General features: G+C 40.4%; 1 protein-coding gene across 1 annotated transcript in view; it reads right to left on the reverse strand.

Annotated features, from left to right (window-relative positions):
• LOC108903134 (ephrin type-A receptor 7-like) overlaps window positions 1–21,840 on the reverse strand; it is a 138,440-nt gene that overhangs the window by 18,269 nt on the left and 98,331 nt on the right. Inside the window, 3 exon segments of the mRNA XM_051068015.1 lie at window positions 6,519–6,627; window positions 8,428–8,746; window positions 12,388–12,512. Of these exon segments, the coding sequence (XP_050923972.1) occupies window positions 6,519–6,627; window positions 8,428–8,746; window positions 12,388–12,512 (553 nt within the window).

Consider the following 21,840-nt stretch of genomic DNA (forward strand, 5'->3'; position numbering starts at 1 on the left):
GTCGCATGACTTGATACCATTTCCATTACTTCTTTTGAAATGTCACAGAAGTGACAAAAATGAAATAGCAGATGCAAAGTAGTTCTTTTTGGTGGCTGGCTTCTTTTCGGGTATGAATTCACCAGTAACAGTCTCCATCACATTTTTAAGTTCATTTCATGTCGTGGCAGAGTGCAATACTGAGGATATAAATGGAATTGGGCCAAATCGCTTGACAAAAAGGGAAGAAAATGGAGGAAAGCTTTTGGCTTATTATCATTCTCTTGATATGAGAAGAAGCTGGGAAAAGGAGAAAAGAAACCACAGAGGGAGAGAGGAGATGGCAGGACAACTGGGGGAAAAAAAGGAGAAAGAAACTGGTTGTGGGGGAGTGCAGGCATGCCAGTGTACCTGGGCATCAGCTGTGTGAAGGGAGGAAGAGGAGAAAGAAGAGGAGGAGGAGGAGGAAGAGTGGAGAAGGAGGTCGAGAGCAGCACCACACTAGCAGGAGTTACATTGGAGGAGCTCGAGCAGACACTGCTGGGAAGAAAACAGGGGAGGGGAGGGGGGAGTGCCAATGTCAATCCTGGCTCTTTTCATTATTTTAAAAGATGGTCAGTCAGTCAACATAACTTTGGATTGAATGAATCCTTTCTCTCAAATCTAATCACTGGAATATGGTGGATGCTGCCAAAAAAGATGCAGAAATGACAACATAATCGTACATCATCCTTTCTATGAAAACATATATCCTTTTTTCCCAAAATTGGTTCCAATTTAATCCTTTTGCGTAGAATTCTGGACCAATTTCTAAATTTCACACTCCCGAGGAACCAGATGGCAGAAAGGAATGTGTGGATGCCAAAACACTGAAGATTCTGGCCAAACTCTGTCACTGTCAGCTCTGTCTCATCAAATGTTAATTTTGGCACAAATTTTCATCTTAGTTTTAGTCTTTGTCGTTTACAGATTTTTGAAAGTGCATTTTGTTTCGAATGCATGAATGTAATTAATGAAATAAAAAAAGTTACATTTTCTCACCAGTTTTCTGCATAGCAATGTCTTGGCAGATGAGATTCAAGGATAAGGCTGGTCATACTCTATACTTTTTGCTGCTGTCAACAAATCTAACAATGCATTAGTCCATCTCTTGACACCTGTCTGTGGCTCTCAGCCTCTAGCCTGTTACCTCCTACTGAAGACGTACATCTTTAAAAAGGGGGCACAAATATATACTTTCATTAAAAAGCTATGTAATTTCCTGAAACAGTAGTTTTTTGTTGGGGACTATTTCCTACTGCAGCTTTGGTGCTCTAGGACTAGGACAGTGTATGTGGGATTCAGTAAAAATAAACTACATTGTCACCCAATAAAGATGCAGCTTACTGATGTTTTAATAGTTTTGGAAACAATGGATCTTTATGAAACAGAGGAATTAGCTATGACAATACAGTACTTCTAGGTCATTTCTGCCCAATATGAAAAATATAGGATATTACCAGCCTTATCTGTTAAACTGTCTACATGGCCAATAAAAGGATAAGAGAATCTTTTTGTAGTTTGAATGAAATGAGCCTGAGTTTGTCCAACATTTCTTCACTCAGTGCATTTCTGTATGTTTTAAATACACACTTTTTAATCACACTTTTTGATAATTGTGTGCACAGCCTCCTTACACTGGCTTAATACCTGCCTTGGTACAAAGCATGGAGAACAGCATTGGGAAATACACACAGAAACATCACAAGAGATATATTTTGGTATCTTGTGATATCTTTCTCATGGAGCCCATCTTTAAAAGGAAACCATGTAAGGTGAATTATCTAATCCACCAACAGCTCACAGTATTTTTGTTGAGGAAAATACATTCATTTTTAAGAATCAGCATGTTTTCCTTAGATGACATCATTGGAATAGTAGATACTAAATAGTGAATTTGCAGCTAACCTTATCATACTTATGCAGCAAATTCAAATTCTTGCTCATTTTCAAGGAAATCGTATGTGCAGCCCACTCTCTCCTGTTTTCAGGAGAGAACTTTAAAGCAAAAAAAAAAGGAACCGATGCCATGTAAATTAAGCCTATTCACTCACAGCAGTGCTGACTCCATCCTCTCCATACCTGAATTCTCCTCTAAAATAAAGTGCAGTTATGGAAATGACATGAATAATAGGTGAGAGAGCAGGAATAGAATCCATGCTGACAGGTAAAGTGAGGCAGGGAGGAATTAGGTCGGCAGAGACTTCTGTAGGGCAAAACACATGGAAAATGATGGAATTCTATAAAGCAACTTTTATCCATAATAAGTTTTATCCATTAGTATGACTAGTTTATAAGATTCAAAATGGCGACACATTTGTTTTCTTCCATTGCCGAGCGCTGCTTCTAGAGAGATTCATCTAACTACGCACTCAGCATTTTCCTTCTCTGAGTTTTTTAATCTATAGCCTTTTTTACACAAAGACAAAACATAGTTTTAGGTGTGGGTTAAGAATATGAACAGGTCCATACTTAATTCATTTGACTGATGAATAATACATGGCAACATATTTCCAAAACTACAGAGCCTTTTGGAATGACAACTTTCACATTTAGAATGGAAGATGTCTGTGTCTGATAGTGGGGGGCTTTCTGAGACATGAAAGCACTGATCTGTACAAGACACACAGAAAACTACACCACTGTGCTTGAGACCTTTTCTCTTGGCCTACCCATCTCTCCCTCGTCTCATTTTTTCCCCCTCTAAATCCCACTTTTTTGTCACTGTGTCGCCAAGACTCAATGGCCCTATGAAATGACCCTCTGCTTTAATTCCCGCTTTTCCTTTCTTCTTGATCTCCTCTCCATCTCCTGCTCCAGATAACTTGTACCTCACTAGACATAGACATACACACACCCAATCATAAGATACACACACACACACACACACACACACACACACATACGCTGGTGTAGCCAGTGAAGGGTAAACAATCCCACTGCACTGACCAGTCAAGCCTGGGCTTCCTGGAGAATGTTAGGGCAATGCCCTGGAACTTTGGTTCTATCAAACTCTGTCAGGCACCAATGGACTGTGTGTGCGTGTGTGTGTGTGTGTGTGTGTGTGTGTGTGTGAGAGAGAGATGCGGGATATAGTGTCAAGATAAAGTTTAAAAGAGAGGAAAATACAAAGTCCTCATCTCTTTTTTTGTCCCATCAGTCCATTTTTGTTCTCCACATTATTCTTGCACAGTTTAGAATAATTCTCCCAGTACATCAACTATAATTTGCCTCTTACTGAGAACCCTGAGAGCTTCAGCCAGTGACATGACAGCCGTTAGAGACCTGTAGCACCAGTGTAACAAGTGCAACAGTATGATCCTTCATTCACCTTAATCTTAACCTAAAGAGCGAATCTTTCTAGCTATGGCTCACTGAGAGATGTTTTTTAATATCATCTTTAGAATGCTAGCACTGAAATTATCAGATGATTAACCATGTAGTCAACCAACATAACATTAATCAGCAACAATTCTGATAATCTATTTTCAAGCAAAGATTGTGAAAATTTCAAATGTCTGTCACAAGCTCTCAAGTGGTTAATCAGTTACTACTAGTTTGCAGCCATAGCCTCAATAATTCCCCAACCATGAAAAAGATATAACATCTTTAAACAAGAGAAGTATAGGTATAGAAAAACAAAACAACCGATCAATCACAAAAATATTGGAGAATCGGACATAGAAAGCTCTGTGTGCTGACACATACTCTACATCAAAATTGAGAAATGATGCCAGATTTTCTGATGAAATGGGCTTGAGGACTGTGCAAAGCATCCCAGTGCATACCCATAAATGTAAATGCATGCCTTAAGTGCGTGCGACTGTGCCTTCATGTGTGTATGTGCGTGTCTGTGTGTGTGTGCAGTGGGACTCATTTGCATGTGTCTGTGTGAGCAGGCAGATCGATGTAACTGAGACCCTGCAGCCGTAGCCGGGAGCTGGCTGTCTTTGCAAACACGAGAGCATAGTAATTGAGGCATCAAGCCATTCCCTCTTTGTCTCTATGCAAAACATAAAGAGCAAGTTAATGGTCCAGCAGCGATGAACAATGGAGACCACTTGCAATGAAAGCAGTGATGGAAATAAAGGAGAGAAAGATAAGCATTATTATTCACTACTACGCTGTGCATGAGGGGGATGATGTTGCCTTTCCTCAAAGCAAGAATGTATTTAAATACTTATGTGTGTGTACTGAGAGTAAGCACATTTTTGCATATTCTGTGTTTTTCTACTGCAGTGCTGTTCCTTCACATGGTGTCTAAATCTACTCCCATATACTCCTTTATAGGTGTTTGACTGACAGCACCAGCTTGTATGGTGCTGCTGTGAATGAATAGAACCCATTTCTGCACCTGATTGGCTCCATCATTGCGCCGTTTGTGTGTATCTGGAATTGGTCTGGTGGTCTCTCTATCACAATCCCCTCTTTACACAGGTAGGCGTACCTGTGGAAAAGGCAGGCTTTACTTTATCTGGCTGAGAGGTGGCATTGATGTAGATCTGTGTGTGTGAGTGTGTGTGGAGGAAAGCAAGAGAGAATGCACACAATCCATGCAAACAAATGCTTCCATAGCGTATCTGAAAATCTCCCTGCATAGATATCAACTGAATCCCAGCCAAATTAAACAGAAAAAAAACAATTGCGTGTTTCTGGCCATGTGTGTACAAGTGTTAACTGTGTGGGAGTAGATATGTGCTGCCTACTCATTTGCCTGCATGCGTGATGGAGTGTATGGTATGAATTGTGAGAGTCTGTGTGTGTGTTTCTGTGTGGAGGCGTGTGTGAGGCGCGCTGGCAGAATATAGAACTGGACAGGAGTCAAAGAGCAAAGTGGTTGGAACGGGAAGCAGAAATGCACTCTCCCCCCTCTATCTGCTCAGCTGAATAAAACATCCAAGAATATGGACAGATAAAGACAGTGCAACAAACAAGACAATAAAACATGTATTAAAAAGCCTGAGATAACACAGAATAGCAATATCGAGCTGAAACAGGAAGTTTATTGCACTAGTTAATTGATTGTTCGACTTTGTATGACTTTAAGTTTAGTAGTATCATAAACTTCAAAGACAAATTCATAAAGGAAAAATAAAGCTTTCAGGGACCACAAACTGTGACACAGGAATCAGGTAGTGCAGATATACAGTATTTGCCCTTTACATCTAGACTATTCTACATTTCTTCTAATAAAACATGAATGTTGCTTTGATCAACCTAAACACTGAATTTGTTTTTACACTTTTAAAACTTTGTTTTATGAGTGTTATTTGCACTGATATCATAGATAATGATTCAACCTCCAAACTGTGGCCAGTATTTTGGGGTTCTTGCTGGGAACCAACTTTCTGGCTTCAAACCACTTAATTTTAAAATCAGGCGCACAAACCTGTTCCATGTTGGTAGAAAAGTGGTGTCAGAGGTACTAATGTAAGAACAGTTCTGTAATAACTGGAACACAGCAGCAATGTCCACTAATCACCTGAAACTGTGAAAATCTTTGCAATGGTTCAGGGATGTGTGCTTAAACTATCCTACTTTACAGTTTTCAATCAAAAAATCATTCCCTCATAGCACGTACTTGCTTGCTTAAATTAATTTTATACTAGACTGATTTCCATGTTAAGGGCTGCAGTACAATTCATGCACTTCAGTATTTTAGCCTAAGTGTACCAGACCACCACTTTAAATGCTATTTGAAATATTGAAATAAAGCTTCTGACACTGATTGCTGCAGTCTGAATGGTCTCCTTCTACAAACACAGAAATTCTTTCAATCGAAAGCTGTACACTAAAAAAAAAAAACATTAGGTCACATCACTGGTGTAGAAAGTCAGTGTGGTCACCTGCCACCAGCTATCTTTAATGAGTATCTTTAGTTACTGGAAAATGTGGTGAAATAATAAAGTTGAACTGTTCACTTTTATTATAAAAAGCATAAAAGACTTTTGAACTCTTTATATGCCCCTAGCTGTGACGCCACTATTGGTCTGAATAAACCATGTGTCAGCTGTTATGCAAGTGACACTGCTTTAACCTCTCTCTCGTTGCATTGCTGTTTTACAATTCCCACTCCTCTATCTGAAAACTAATTAGATAGCAACAACCTATGAACTCCCTCCAAAAAATCATGATCAAAGGAGGTTTTGACCCTGCCAACGTTTCCCCCTCAGCACAGACAGCACCATTATCAAGCTGACTTCTTTATGCTGCATATTAAACGATGCTGAGAGTGAATGGTGATGGTGTAATTTCAACCATCCTCTCGCCATCACTGTGAATTCCTTTCATAGAGGGAACTCCTCCTCTGACTGGATTACTGTAATCTGGATTATAATGGGGGGAGTGTGTGACAGTTGAATATGTGATTGAGACTATGAGCATTTGTACACATGTGCATGTCAGTGTGTGTTTGTGTAAAATGTTAAAGGTATTAAAATCTGAGAATGACAGAATGAGTAGGGAATTAATTATTTTCACATCTGTGTTTTCATATCTACCTCCTCCAGATAAGCAGGCCAACTCCCATGGAAAGCAGCATGATCAGAGCAGCCACAGACACGACGACTATGATCACCACTGGGTTCTGTTCACTGGACGCCAGCGCCACTGGAAAGGACAAAACATACCAATTACACATTGGAACAAAAACGAGACATCTTAACTGAAGAGGGTGCACAACCCAACCCTGCTCAGCAAAAACCACTGGAAAATGTGTGCACTGTACATGCTCACCATCACACCATAACTACACAATTTGACACACTGACATGCAGTGCTCATATTTTCAATTACAGTGTAAGTGTGAACAAGAACAGGAGATGAGGGCAAATAATAAGGCTGTGACCTTAAAGGCTGAATTAATCTGATAGGTGTTTGGTTAGAGTGGAGTGTAAACTGACATTTTCTTATTACAGAAATCCATGACCCTCACATCATTAATATTCTCACTTGACCCATCAATATTACACTGTTTGAAAGATTTACATAGCTTCCCTTCCACTGCATTGACTCAAAGAAATGGAAATAATATGGCACCTCCAAAGCTAACTGTATACTTTTTTTGTTGTTGATGACGGTAGTAGTAAATCAGAACTAGAGTAACTGACAAAACGATCTCATCTTAAGGTCCACTTAATAGCTGTTGGGGAGCTTTAAATCACATTGCATTATTTTCATCTGCAAATGCCAGTTTTGCCAGTTTGCTAGTTGTCATGGAATTGTAGAGTATCTCATTTCTGCTTTTTATATGCAAAGTTGAGGTTCAGCTTAGTCGACCTTGTAATCATTTGTACTTTTAACAAAAACAGCGATTGTTTTGTCAGCTGCTGTTTCTGTTTCCAAGGTCAAGAATAATTTTGAACTTTAACAGAAGGTTCAAAATTATTCATACTATCCTGGGACACAGCAGAACATACAGTAGCAAGAAGTTATCTTCATAAATATGAATGGTAATCTTCAGCGCTTTAATATGAATATTCTTACCAAAACATACATTAAAATGTGAACAGGTTTGTATGGTAGCTGTGCACCTGCAAACTATTCACAACAATCAACTCCAATCAACTCAACTGTTTGCTTACAATCAACCTTGAAATACTTATACTTGTTTAATGCATTATTTCCTTGAAAGATAAATGTCATAATCAGGTGATTAGGGATTATGATAATGTCTTGTTCAAACCGTTTAAAATCTTTTATGCATGCCTGCGTTTCATACATGGTCACTAGAGGCTGCTGTGTTGCTGCTTTATAGGAGTGTCAGGTCATCATTTCTCTGACACTTGATCTAGCCTGAGGCAAATGTAGAAAACTGAATATGCATCATCCAAAAACTTACTGTGCAACTAAGACCTCTCACCCTAAAGCAAAACAAAGAAGTGTGCAACCCCATCCACTTAAAAATAAATAAATAATCTCTGGTAGAGCTGGTCTTTGGCCAACTTTACAAGATGGTGGTAGTGCAGGGCAGCTCTCAGGTGAGTTAAACTGTGTAAATGATGAAGTAGCTCAGCGCATTTAAGACTACGAATGCTCAACAAATCCATTCCTTCATAAATAAAAGGTTCTAAACAGAGAATTTATGTCAAGTACACAAGACACAAGTCCCAACTAGACCCTGAGGTGGCACCAACGGACGTAATATCAACGTGAACAAAGAAGAACGGTTTCATAGCTTAGTGGTAAAATCTTGTATCTTCACACATTATCTCACACAGTCAAATCCCCCTTTCTGTCTCTCCCTATCTCTCTCACACTAGCAGCATGTCTCATTGTGTGGGCTGGCCAGGTGCCTACACAAACCCCCTATCCCGATCTGCCTGGCAGTGCTGAGAGGAGGGAGTGAAGAGAAAGAATAGAATAAGGGAGGACGAAAAGGGGGGGTGGGGGAGCAAAATGGCTACTTACACTCGCCAAGTGTCTGCAGCTCCAGGGGAGCGCTGTACGCTCCGTAGTCGATGGGCGGTGGAGAAGAGGAGGAGGAGGAGGAGGGGGAGGACGAAGAGGAGGACGACGAAGAAGAAGAGGAGGAAGTAGAAGAGGAGGAAGCTGAGGCAGAGGATGAAGAGGAAGAGGACGAGAGCGGGGAGGAGGACAGGGACGAGGAGGAGGCCGGTGTGGAGAAAGGGCGGATGAGGAACACATATGTGGTGCCAGGTTTGAGGTTGTTGACACTGATCCGCGTGGCAGCAGTCTTCACAGTAGAATAACTCTGATCCTTTTGTTCCTGTGGAGACGGAAAGTGAAGCGAGAGACAGACAAAACAAAGAAAGAGAGAAACGGGAGGAGGAGTGAGACGAGTAGGTGGAATCCATTTGTGAGAGGCCTTGTTAATTTCCAAGGCACAGTTTGTAAGGCTGAGGGACGTGCAAGACTGTTTTGCAATCAAATCAAGGGCTTTGGTAATGTTTCATTTATTGAGAAAAACTGTGTTTCAAAGAGTCAAGCAAAGTTTCAAAGAGTCAGACAAAGTTCTGAGGCCAAGTAGACTTCTTTCACCTGCTTTCAATAAATTAGTATCACTCTGTGCTTTGGAAATAAATAATGAAAAATCCAGACAGTGATAAAAGCACAACTCTATTCATTAGAGAGGTCTTCAGAAAATAAATCAAAGATGGTGCTCATCTATTCTGCTCTGTGACAATGAGATACCCTGCACAAGTGGGCACAATGGGGGCAATGAGTAGGTGACACACATTACCATAATTACTCCACTTGTTGTCTGTTTGCTTTTTCCTGCTCGGTGCAATCTATTTCCCATCTCTGCCTTACTTCAACAAATAGTCCTTATTAAATCTTTGCATGACTTGCCTCTGCATGTCAACCAGACCACTCCAATTAAGGCTGAACTTGTATTGCAGCGTTTCTGACTGGGGGTAGAAAGAGGTAATCGTGGTAAAGTGAGTAAATGCGGTCAAGCATGATTTTGAGTGTGTCCATGTTTGCACTCGCAAACTACTTGCATGTGGTTACAAGAATCTGGATCTGTATGTGTGGTCTTTATTGATTTTTAGCCATGCACAGGTGCGAGGTCAGACTGACGGTCCAGCAGACTGAAATATCTAAACAACTATTGAATGGATTGCATGAATTTTGGTACAGAATTCCATGGTGCCCGGAGGGTGAATCCTAATGAATGTGGTGATCCCTTGACTCCCCTAGCGCCACCATGAGGTCTGTGGTACAGCTGAAATGTTTTGATGACTATAAAATGGATTGCCATAGGATCTGGTACAGACATTCATGTCCCCCTCAGGATAAATTAGCACTGAAATTGTCAGCATGCTGATGTTAGTATGGAACTATAAGAGCCACTGTGCAGAAGTTCAGCCTCACAGAGATGCTAGCATGACTGTAGACTCTTTTTTTTTTTGGTTTATGTACATACAAGAAAAGAATTGCATGAGTAGGGAATAAAGCAAGAAGAAAGTCACACAAATAAAGATAGATTAACTGAGACAGAAAATGGTAAGCTACTGTATAATGACTGGCTCCTGTGGAATGAGCTAATATGTAACGGATGGGAGAGATGAACAGAGGAGGAAACATGAGTTCTCAGAAAAGACTGGTGGGAGTAAAACAGTGATGATGTTCTAATGTCAAGTTATGAATAAACTGTGAATTAATCATCAGTCATTACCATTGTTAGTCATTATTATCATCAACAATGTTGTTTTTTGTTATAATCAAGAAGTGTTATCGAATGTTTAATAAGTGATTCTAAAATATCAATAGGCGGTGCAGTATGTGGGCCCAAATTGTAAAGCTGCAACTTGGCAAAAAATTGAAGGAGGAAAAAGGCTATACACTGACTAAGCAAAGCCATACTTTATACTTTAATAGGCTCTTTGTGAAAGTGTAGTTGTATTGCCTTTTCATTTCATGGCCTTTCAACAACTTGCCCATCTCACTCTCAGTTATTCTCCATCTATGCCTTACACTCTCTCCATTCATCTGCTCCCCTCCTGCTTTTATTCTGCACCTTGTCTCACAAAGCAACTTCATTCATTTCTTTCTATTACTGTGCTCTTACAAGCATCTTATCGCCAAGTCATCTTCTCCCTCATCTGTCCCTAATACCCTCTCTAACCTTTTCTCTCCCTCAGTTATCAAACCGGCATCTCTCTCTCTTTCAGAATGTGCTACATCTCCTGTTATCTTTTCTCCTCTCTCAAGTCTTTCCTTGTCCATCCCTCCTCTAAATCTTTCCTTTTTTTCCCTAAAGATGTGGGAGTAGAGCAGTAAGGAGCGGGGCTTTGTTAAATATGGTGAAGCATAAAGAAGAGAAGGAGGTGTGAAAAAGGGTGAGAATGTGACACTGCCAAATACAAAGACCTGGCATTGCCAGAAAATGCAGTGTACGAAAATGGAGGCGTGAGTGTGACAGCTGTGGTTTACGTGCATGACAGATTTACTGTGAAGACTATGACTCTTGATGGGGCGGCTGCAATCTGACTAAGTGCTATGTTAAATGAATGTGATAAGGCTGATGAAATTACACTGGTTATCCATAAAAGCTAAAGAAAATGTGGCAGTAATATGGAGTCATGTTTACACATCAAAGGGCCTTGAAATGCACAAATAAATACATGATGATTTTGAAAAAGATCTAAGTAGTTAGCAGTTCAAGACAATGATTCAATCTAATGTAAAAACCCCACTGCTGACTTTCTCCAAAGTCACATAACTATTAGAATATTACTTATGTTAGCAAAAGAAAAAATGAAGATGATTTTAGTGTCTACACCGTCACCATGGAGACCAACTAGAACCTGAATTATATTGGATTTTTGGGCTGACACTGATAGTGACATTTGAGAGTTTCAAAAAATCTAATAATTATATGTTGGATGGTAACTCTTACTTTGAGCAAAATTTTTTTGTTTATGTTGTTGTTTAAACGGACACTCCATAAATTTTACACATGAAGTCCAGTTTACTTGTCATGAGGCAAACTACTCAGCCTGTAAAAGCAGTTGTATAATGACTTCTTCTTTATAGTGACTCTGCTTTTGATAGAAAGCCTACATTAAAGCAGGAGGAGGCAGGGAGGGTCTAATGAAGGACACTATTGAGTTTTATGCTCGGAATTGTTATGAAAATGAAGCTTAATGTGCAGTAAACAGTCTAAAGCTTTCAGCACACTGCCCTTTATAATTAATGTTCCTGAGTGGAAGTATGTTTAAGAAAGTAAACTTCGATCAATTTAGCTGCTGCTGGATGCACAGGCTCACATTAACCTAAAATGAAACAGTTGCAGCTTTTATGAGTTTCATCAATAGCCAGGTCATTTATTCTGAATGTCACTCTGTCATCTTTTCTTTATTGGACCAGTGTACACACTATAAATTAAAAGAGAACATATGGAACCTGATGATTTACCATCAGGAAACAACGCTTTTGGGAGGCACCTCTTAAACTTAAGGTTTGTAAGATGAATTTCACGATCAACTTAAGTTTAGGATGATTTGTGAAACAAGGCCCTGAACATTTTACACTTGAAAAATGAACTTGGAAAGTCTCTGAAAGATAAAGCTGTCTGACAGTGATGCAGTTGGCATTTACATCTCTGCAAGTTATTGTTACTTATTGATCCAAATATATGCATAATACACCAATATAATTGTGTTACAACAGTGGTGAATAATATTAGTCATGCCAGCGTATCACTTGGGTTCTACAAGGGTGACACATATAGAAAAAAACTTAACACATTCCCCTAGCTGCAAATTTATATCAAGAACAAACATGAATACAAAATTACTAGTTGCTACTAGTTATTACTAGTTGAAAAATGGGCTACTGTATATAGTTATAAGTCTTGACAGGTGATGACAGTGCAGTCAGATAATGTAACAGTGGATTTACCTTCTCGTAGTATTTGACCTCATATTCAGTGCGGCTGCTGTTTGGGTAGGAGGGCGCCCTCCACACCAAAGTTATGCTCTTCTGCTCGATCTTCTCCGCTCGCAGCTCACTGATCAGGGATGGAACTATGGAGAAAGAGAAGAAGAAGAAGAGAGAGGGGAGGTAAACAGATGAGCTTGGGGATTTCAATCTCATTCAATATAAATATAATAGCTGCAGGACTTTTCTCAAGGACATTAGAAACAGTCTTAACTTTCCCGCATTTCCAGTTTTTACACAAAGTTTGACAGTGCAGGCAAAGGTCAAGAGGAGAATACAGTACAGTAAGAGAGAAGAGGCAATGATATATAAGCATATACGGTATACCCAAACTGTAATCTCAGATGTAAAGCATATGAAATGTGGATCGTGTGCATAAAAGAACAGATGGGAAAGTCCAACACAGATATGAGGAGAGCTGAGTAACAAAGAAAGAGGACAGAAGTAGATAGGATAGAGGTAATGGATTAATTATTGAAGCCGAAACGTGTCTGAGAAGACAGCTTCATCGTACTCAGATTCCCCGTGGATGGACAGACTCTGCCTATACTTCTTTGTCTGAGTGTGTAAGTGTGTAAGTGTGTATGTGTGTATGTGTGTGTCTGTGTGGCATTAAGCAGAGCCTGGGTCGGTAACATTGGGACTGACAATAGATCGATACAGATATGGATTGACTGACAAGTCTGTATCGACACAAGACTAATGGATGGAGACGTTCTTAATCTGAACTCCCTGTTTCCTCTCCGAGTCTCTCAATTAAACTGACTTCAGAACTTTTTCTGACTCAGTCCAGGAAAGCTGCAGTGAAACTTATCCTGACAGATATTTCATCTCTCACTGATCACAACGGAGCACAAAACAAATGATGAATTATCGGTACAAAGCTTTCTAAATTTAGACGCAGCGAAATGGCACTCACTAAGCAAACAATTTCATTACAGAAGAAAGACCAGTTCTTTTGTTTCTCTGTCAACAAGTGACAGGCAGCACATATGATAATCAGTGAGCACCACCCACTCTTGCTTAAGTGCTAATTATGCCATGTTTAATGAAGTAGCAAAATGGGCTGTCACTCAGAAATACTAAGAAAAATAAAGGGGTGCAGTTAGTTTAGTCAAAAGGCCTTTACATTTGGGAGGTGCGGAGCCATTAAGACCATTAAGGTTTGGTTTAGTGGCACAGGGGCGTAGAGGGGGTTCTCTGTCATTTCTTTGTACTTGATAATAATTATTGCTGTTATTTCAATACCCTCCTTTCACAGAGATATGATCCTCAGGATTTCCTATTTCTTATGGCACAAAAGTCCCTTTTCCTTATTTTCTGCTGTTTCTCTCTGTCTCTATTCTATTCCTGCTTCTCATCTGGTTTTATTCTACCCGCTCTTACTCTTCCCTCAATCACCCCATCAGCTGACTGCACCTCCTTCTTGCTCTCCCCACTTCCTGCTCATCTCCCTCCTGACCTTTAACCATCAATTCATCTCATTCCTCGATGGAAACAGCAACACTAATGATTATGTTCTGCCTGTCACTCACACACCACAAAAATGATGTGAATGCACAAAATACTCCGTATGTGCACACACACACACACACACACACACAAAGCGCCCGTGCAGCTCCTTCAGTACTCCTCTCAAACAGCACGATAATACAGTCATTTTAGGCAGCGGATCAAAGACACACTCGACACACACTGTCTGCATCTCTCTCTCACTGTCCATCTCCATCTGTCTGTTTTTTGATGTCTCTGAAAACACAGGTATTATCCATTATTCATGGTGACTTCTGTGACTTTTTGTATCATAGAGGAAATCTGGGTATGTAGCCCTGTGTGTGTGCATGTGTATGTCTGTGCTTGTGTGTGAGTGCTGAATCTATCTATGCATTTTATGTCTGCCCAATCAGGCTGAGTGGAGGAGAGAGTAAAGTCAAACTGTATGACTTACTCGCATTGTTTAGGTGTGTGAGCTTGTTTTACTTTATTCCTGGCGTCCAAAAACTGGAAGCCAACTATACCTGTAGGGTCTGGCAGATTTGTGGGGAGTGAAATGCTGGACCCCACACGTATAAATGGCAGTCTAAGCTTAAGACTTAGTTTTAAGATTAAGGTTAGGCATTCAGTTATAATAATTAAGGTCAGGTGTGTGTGTGTGTGTGTGTGTGTGTGTGTGTGTGTGCAAGAGAGAGAGAGAGAGAGAGAGAGAAATTACCTCTCAAATTCTCTACAGTAGGATGAGGAATGTAAAATAATAACGTGAAATCGAACTATTTTTAATTTAAAAATAGAGTTTAAAAATTCTGTTTAATTTAACACTTTTTCACTTAGTTGTCATTGTGTTTCAATCTGGGCTCATCTTTAAACTGATTATGACACTAAAATAAGAAAAGGAACATATGATTGATCAAATCCCATAAGTGACTGTGATGTAATTAGCTTTATATATAGACACACTACCTTGACTAGATGCAAGGTAGTCAAGGTAGTGTGCTTTCACAAGATTTATGCACGTTTTAAAAAATAAATAATTTCATAATCAGCAATGGAAAAGTAGAAATAACAGCTAAAATAGTAGGAAATGAGATTCTGACAAACTGCAGTAATGAACAAAATACAACCTCAAGAGATAACTGGTTTGTTTGTTGTGTCACCATAATGTCTGGATATGTCTACTGAATGTCAAACACTTTAAAAAAAAAAACCTTATCATGGACATTCAGAGTGTTTGGAAAACTTCAATCATGCCAATTAGTGGCATTTTAAAAATATGAACACGTTGCTTTGAGGCATCAACTCATTCTGATGAATATTCTGCCATAATGTGAATGTAACATAATGTACAGATGCATACACAGTAGGGGAGAGTAGCTGTAGAGAAGAAAGGCATTGAAGAACGAGAGATGCTAATGAACAGTATAGTGGAATGTAAACAAACAAGTAGAGAAATTATTCTTAATGATTAATGAATCTGTACAGGCATTTATTATATAGTGGAGAGGAAATAGACTGCAGTCTAGCTCATTAGAAAATAAAGGAATTATGCCCACAGTATATGAAAAGTTAGAACAAAGTAAAAAGAAAAAGTATGAAGTGCACAGGTGAGACTGGCAGGTGGTTGAGGACAAACATAAAAGAAATCGAGAAAGAGAAAATGGAAAAGAGCTATATGGGGTAAGATGACAGTTAAAAGTGAAAGGAAGTTCGAGCAGACACACCCTTCTTTCTCAAAGCCCCTGCCACCCAAACACAAAGAGAAGCTCAGTCTAACATACTAAACCAACAAAACACAGTGTCAACCTGCTCCCCCCATCTACAACTGCAGGCTATTGTTTGCTATTCTTTCCCTCCTTGTGTGCTGAATTATGCATAATCCTGGCGCCTGCCTCCAAACTCCAGATCACATCACAGCTCAAGCTGACACATGAAAAACAGGTGTGCACGGCTTCTCTACCAATAGACACGTACAATCACTTCAAGGCTCTAATACAAAAGGAATACATTGGTTTAAGCGGTGTCTCTGCAGCTGCAAAAACGTGGGCCCTAACTTACATGGCAGATCAAACAAGCAGTCTCTGAGCTTTTTCTAAACCCTTGAGACATTGAACACCAACAACATATTTGTGTATCTTCAAATTTAAGTAGAAGTGACCTTTTCTAACACCTGAAGAACTCAGATACTTTTCTTTGTAGCTTTTAAAACATTTATTTAGAAATTATAAAAAGAAATATGCAATGAATTTGAATTCACTGATGTTTGCTGCAGCTGCCTCTATTTCATTATCTACCTGAATCATTTAGAAAATGTCTTCTAGGAACAAGGGGTCTTAAGGAATACATTTTTTAATATTTCATTTACTTTCTAACATTCCAAATTTCAATAATATTTGTTCATCTTTGGAGGATTTGGACACAACTATGGAGCAACGGTTGTTAAGTGGATATAATAGTTTCTAAGACATACACACATGTTCAGCTTTTCATGCAAGCAGGCATAAGTGCAGATACACCCACCACTTCAACACACATGGCACACACCAGTGCATGGCAGCAAATGGTGGATAGTGTTGGGCTTGGCTCTGTACTTGAGAGGAAGAAATAAATGCTGACAGTGATCTGAAATAGCTTTTGCGCTTGCACATGTACACACGGCCGCACAAAAACACCCAACAATTGCAGAATGATTTTCGCAAGTAATATAGAAGAGGTGATGGCCTTGTGGGGCAATAAGCCTCTCCAGCTCTGAGGTGGAAGCACACAGCAAAATGTTTTCAAAGCCTCATCATACACCAGAAATCGCATGGCAGACACACAGATAGGCACTCGTCATGAAGACATACAGCTTCTGATAAGATGCAGTATGAAAGCTTTGCAGTACACATACCAATCACTGATACAGATAATGGTCTATAAACTTCAAAGGGACACTGTGATGAGAGTGAAAAGTGAGGAAGTGGCATCAGGAAGTATAACAGACAGAGTTTGGCACAAACTGGCAAACAGGCAGCACACAGCTGTTCCTCTGAGTGATTAAACTTCCATAGACTGTGAGTACTGTGAGGCTCGGGCTGGTTTTATAGATTCTGATTTTTACTCTGCTTCTCAGTTCCAGTTTCTGTTGAATGTGAACTGTACATTTCTACATTTGCCAAAAAATCTAAATATGCAGAAAGTAAAAACTACTTTTATTTTTAGCAGATTTAAGCTGCCATAACTTGTGAGAAGAGTCTTTTTGGATAAAAGATAAACATGCACTAGTATCATTTACATTGGGGGCACAGTTACCCGATTCTTTTAAATCATGACTACACCTGGGAATGTCAAAACAATTCTTACACCACACTACAGTAAGTGCTTCATCATGTAAGGCCTTGAAGACCTAGCCACAGTCCGCCATATTGTAAAAACTGTACTCGTGCACTGGTGCATGCATAACCACTGTTGTATTCAGAAGCACAGGTGAACCTTACTTACTTTCAGAAATGAAAAGTCTGAATTGAAAAGCATGTTTCTTAAGAAATCCCCAGGTTCTTTTAAGTTCCAAATCAGCTCTCGATACCTGAGCCTGTCTCTCTGCAGACATTGGGGGTTACGTGGCGGCTCTTTGCTCAGGTCTCTGTGGCAGGTAGATCTATGAATAGACTTTGGCACAAAATGGCAGCTGCTGCTGTAGGCTCTTGCATCCATGTGTACAGAGGCAGCTGAGGTGCAACTGGCATCTCTGTTTCGTTATCAAAGGAGACAGGCAGAGCTGCTCTCCCCGGGGGCGACAGCACAAGCATGGCTGAACATCCCACAGTCATTCTGACTTTTTTTTCCTCCTCCTCTTCCTCACTTCCATGGGTCCTCTCTCTCTCTCCCTCTCTTTCTGGAAAACCGCTCACCATCTCTCAATCTCCTTATCTCTCCACTTCCCCAACACGGCTCTGTCTCCATCTCTCCCTCTCGGGGGAATCCGCCGTTCCCCACAGGCCTGTTTGTGCCTCTGCTGTGATGACATCCATCTTGTCAGAAGGGGGGTTTCATTGTTCTGCCTCTTACCATCTCTGCCACGTGTGCAGCTTTATGCACTCCTGTCCGCCTATGCATATTAAAGAGCGTGAGTGACTGCATGTGTGTTCAGAATGAAAAGACAGATGGTAATAGAGTGCATGTAGCTATAAGATGTAGGCAGGGTTGATTGAGAGAGCTGTATCTGTCAGGCCTGCTCAAATTCAAAGGGTTAACAGGAAGCGAGTGTGCCATTCCCTCTGGGCACAACACCCCTGGCTTCCACCTGGGGTCAAATGGATGGTGCAGCGATTTATGTGACTGACAGCAGAGGAGTGGGAACATTTAGTTTCTTCTGGTTTGGCTATCCCTGGGGCTTTTTAGACACCTACTGCAACAAGCATTTCTGTCAATGGTTCCAGAACCTCAGTTGAGTGCATTTAGATGTGCATGTCTTTATTACAGTCATTTAAGTTTGAAATGGGCAAGTAGTTGCACAGACTAGTTTCTCTGTATTTTCACTTTACAGTTACCTGTGTCTACTTGCTAAACTTTTGATCAATGCAAAAATCTTATCAGAAAATGAAGTACCACTGCATTTGCTGTAGTTCCTTGGCAGATGTTAACTATTGGAATATTGTGCTGACAGAGACTTCTTCTATCAGAACTCAGACTGCAACAGTGCACACTTTTAAGTATCATTTGTGTGAAGAAATACTGAAGTGTCCTCTCAGACTTTAACCTTAAAGTAACTCATTCCTTGCACTGTCGAAATTAAAAGCACACAGAACGGGTGTTCAGCAGCTCTTTGATCTAAGTAAAAAGACGGGACATTGCACAATAAAGTCTAGCTGTTGCAATTAAAACGCTAACAATTGAAAACAGCTTTGCTTCAGATTTGAAGAAATCTAAACAGATTTAATGGCATGACACAACATAATAGTGTGGACACAAAACAAAGACAACCTATTATTGCTTGGCATTCATTCAGTTTTTATACTATTTGTGTACAAAAGCATGTTTTCCACTTTTCTGTACTGACACTAAATCACTGTGAGATCTGTGGCTGCTTAAGTGAGCTGGCATGTATAAAAACCTTTAACCATTTCAACTTCAACTTTGAGCAAGTATTCAGAAAATTCCAAACTATTCTGCTTGAAATCACATCTTTATTTCATTATTCACATGTGCATTCATGTGATTGCATTCTAATCTAGTGATGTTGTATGCAGCTATATCCCGCCCATATCTCACTATCTTGCAGTGGGTCTTGCTGTTTTAATCTGTGGCTATCAGAGTGGAGCACTATCTAGCAACCTGCCCCTGCTCACCATTCACTGCTTAATCTGCCCTATCAGCATACCACCACCTGGATGCCTCATCCTAAATACACATATACATATACATACACACAATTAGTAGGAGCATAAGGAAGAGCTACTGTGTGAGAGAATGGGAAGGAAAAATGATATTATCCAGCCTCTGAGGTGAGGTGAGCAGATGCTGTCAGTGACAGGTTTTATCTGTGGTTATTGTCATTCAAATCAGTACAGGAGGAAAAGGGGAGGGGAGGTGGTTAGAGGGAATGAGTCTTGTCTAGGTGTAACACACACGCACACACACACACACACACATAAATTTGGATATTTTTGTCTGTGAGGGGGAAGAATGGTGCAGGGAAGACACCTGGATAGGGCACATTTCCATCTAAACCACAAAATTATATGTTTCAGGGAGTTGATCCACCTAGGTGTGTGCATGTGTCTGTCTGTCTGAGTGTGTGTGTGTTTGTGTCAGAGATACTGGTGTCTGTGTGTGTAACAGAGAAGAAAGTCTCAAGTGATGGGCCTGATTAAATGTGTCAGTCAGTGGGTGGGCGGGCGAGAGAAAGGCCAGAACAGCGAGTGAACAAGCAAGAGGGACAAAGAGAATCTTGCTGTCTATTCAAAAGGGTCTGATCAAAATAATATGGCTGAATATAAGCTTGAAATAAAATGGTGAAGCATTTTTGCACCAAACAATGTAGAAATACATGCAATCAAGCACTTAAAATAAACTGACATTGGTGATCCTTGTCTGAACTGATTAAAGGCTGATTTCAAGAAAAAGAAAAAAGAGGACTTGCTGTATGTCAAAAACCCCGTATAACCTCCTGGCCCAACCTTTACTGAGCTTACAAATCTGTCAAAACTGGCATCCCACGCTCCCACCAGGGAAGAGCGACTGGAGCCCGACTTGCTTAAACTGCTCTTGACAGCTGCACACTGACTGATTCTGAGCACTCTTTGGGGCCCAGTGTGCTTTAGCCTAAAGGCAGAGGCATGGTCTGATCACAACACGTCCGTTAAGCCAGACAGCCTCTGCCTGGAGCCTCCAACAAATAAAAACACAGGCCACACACACACACACATGCAAAAACACAGACACAGAGAGGCTGACCCAAGCCTGCTGCAGGAGGTTGGCTGAGAAGGTGGAGAAAGCTCTATCTGCCCCTACAGACTTCGAAAGAGAGGAAACGCATGCACACACACAGACACACACCTATATATCTACTGACATATAGTTCAAGTGCAGTCAAACGTGTTGAGAGAGGAGGGTGATATAAGACAGAATAAAAGAATCTGCTGTGTATAGTGAGACAGTGTCACTGATGTTTTTTTCTTAGATGATGACTAAGATGTTGAAGAAAGTGTAAATATATACAAAACTATACTGTATACATTGTTTTCAAGACAATTACATAAAAGAGGCGCACTGAATGAAAAAAAGGTGTATATATGCCTGTGTGTGTGTGCATGCAATGCTGGCCTGATGAGCTGAACTGTCTGTCACCCACCCACTGCTGTATCAGTGAGCAGTGCACTGTCATTCAGAAAGACAGTTGCATCTCTACACAACTTTCTCTCTCTCTCTCGCACAGCAGGATGCCGCCAACCTCCCCTCCCCTCCAGCAACAAACCCCACACACACACACAAAAAAAGATGGCACGCACATACAAACACAGCCAAGCTTTCTCAACAGAGGCGAGATAAAGACCTCAGTAGGTATTATGCAGAGGAAATGAGAGATAAAAATGATTTTTAAGTTTGAACTTTTCTTTCTACTCTCTTTGCGATGATAAGCGTTTGTGTTCTCACCTGTTTCTCTCCCCTCCTTAGAGGGTTTTGGCAAAAGATGTGCATCAAAGAGAGCCCTCAAGCCCTGTATAATACTATGATTATGAGGATAACATTATGTGTGCCATCAACCACCTCCAAGCTTTGTTTTTGTTCCGAAGTGAACGCTACAATTCCCCGAACAACAAGAAACAGCCTGTAAATCCACATACAGAGCACACGTACTAAAGACCCGAGAGTGCCTCTTCATAGACTCCAATTATAAGCCAAGAGGTAGGCAATTAAAATTTCCATCACAGGGTGACAAAGCGTCTTAAGTGGCTGGGCTATAGTCCTGAAAAGTAGCTTGATGACTCTATTCATTTTGTGCCTGCTGAAGCCTCACCTTCCCATCACTTCTAATTAAGGAGGCAAAAAAGGATCCAAATGCCTCCAATGCAGAGGGCTGGAGGTGGGGATGAGGGGAGAGAAGGTTAAGAGGTGTGGAAGAATGAAAAAAAAAGGCTATTGGAAACTAAAAGACAAAGTAGCAGTTTAGTACTTTGACAGTTGAGAAGCACTCATTCAGTGAAGGAAAGAAAAAAAAAACACTACCTGACAGTTTTTCTGTGTCACAATGCAGAGAAGGTGTGATTCCAAATTAATTCAGGCTCAGACATTCAAACAGTCAAAGTGAAACTTGTACTCAGAAGTCAATCAGAGTCAGAGACAAGTCCACCATCATCTCTCTGTTTGGCCTTTCTGCTTATCTTTCTTCCATCATTCAAATATCCAATTTTCACATTTGCATTGCATTACATTGAAGGGCCA

The sequence above is a fragment of the Lates calcarifer genome, linkage group LG3 (genome assembly GCF_001640805.2).
Source record: "Lates calcarifer isolate ASB-BC8 linkage group LG3, TLL_Latcal_v3, whole genome shotgun sequence".
Lineage (NCBI taxonomy): Eukaryota > Metazoa > Chordata > Actinopteri > Centropomidae > Lates > Lates calcarifer.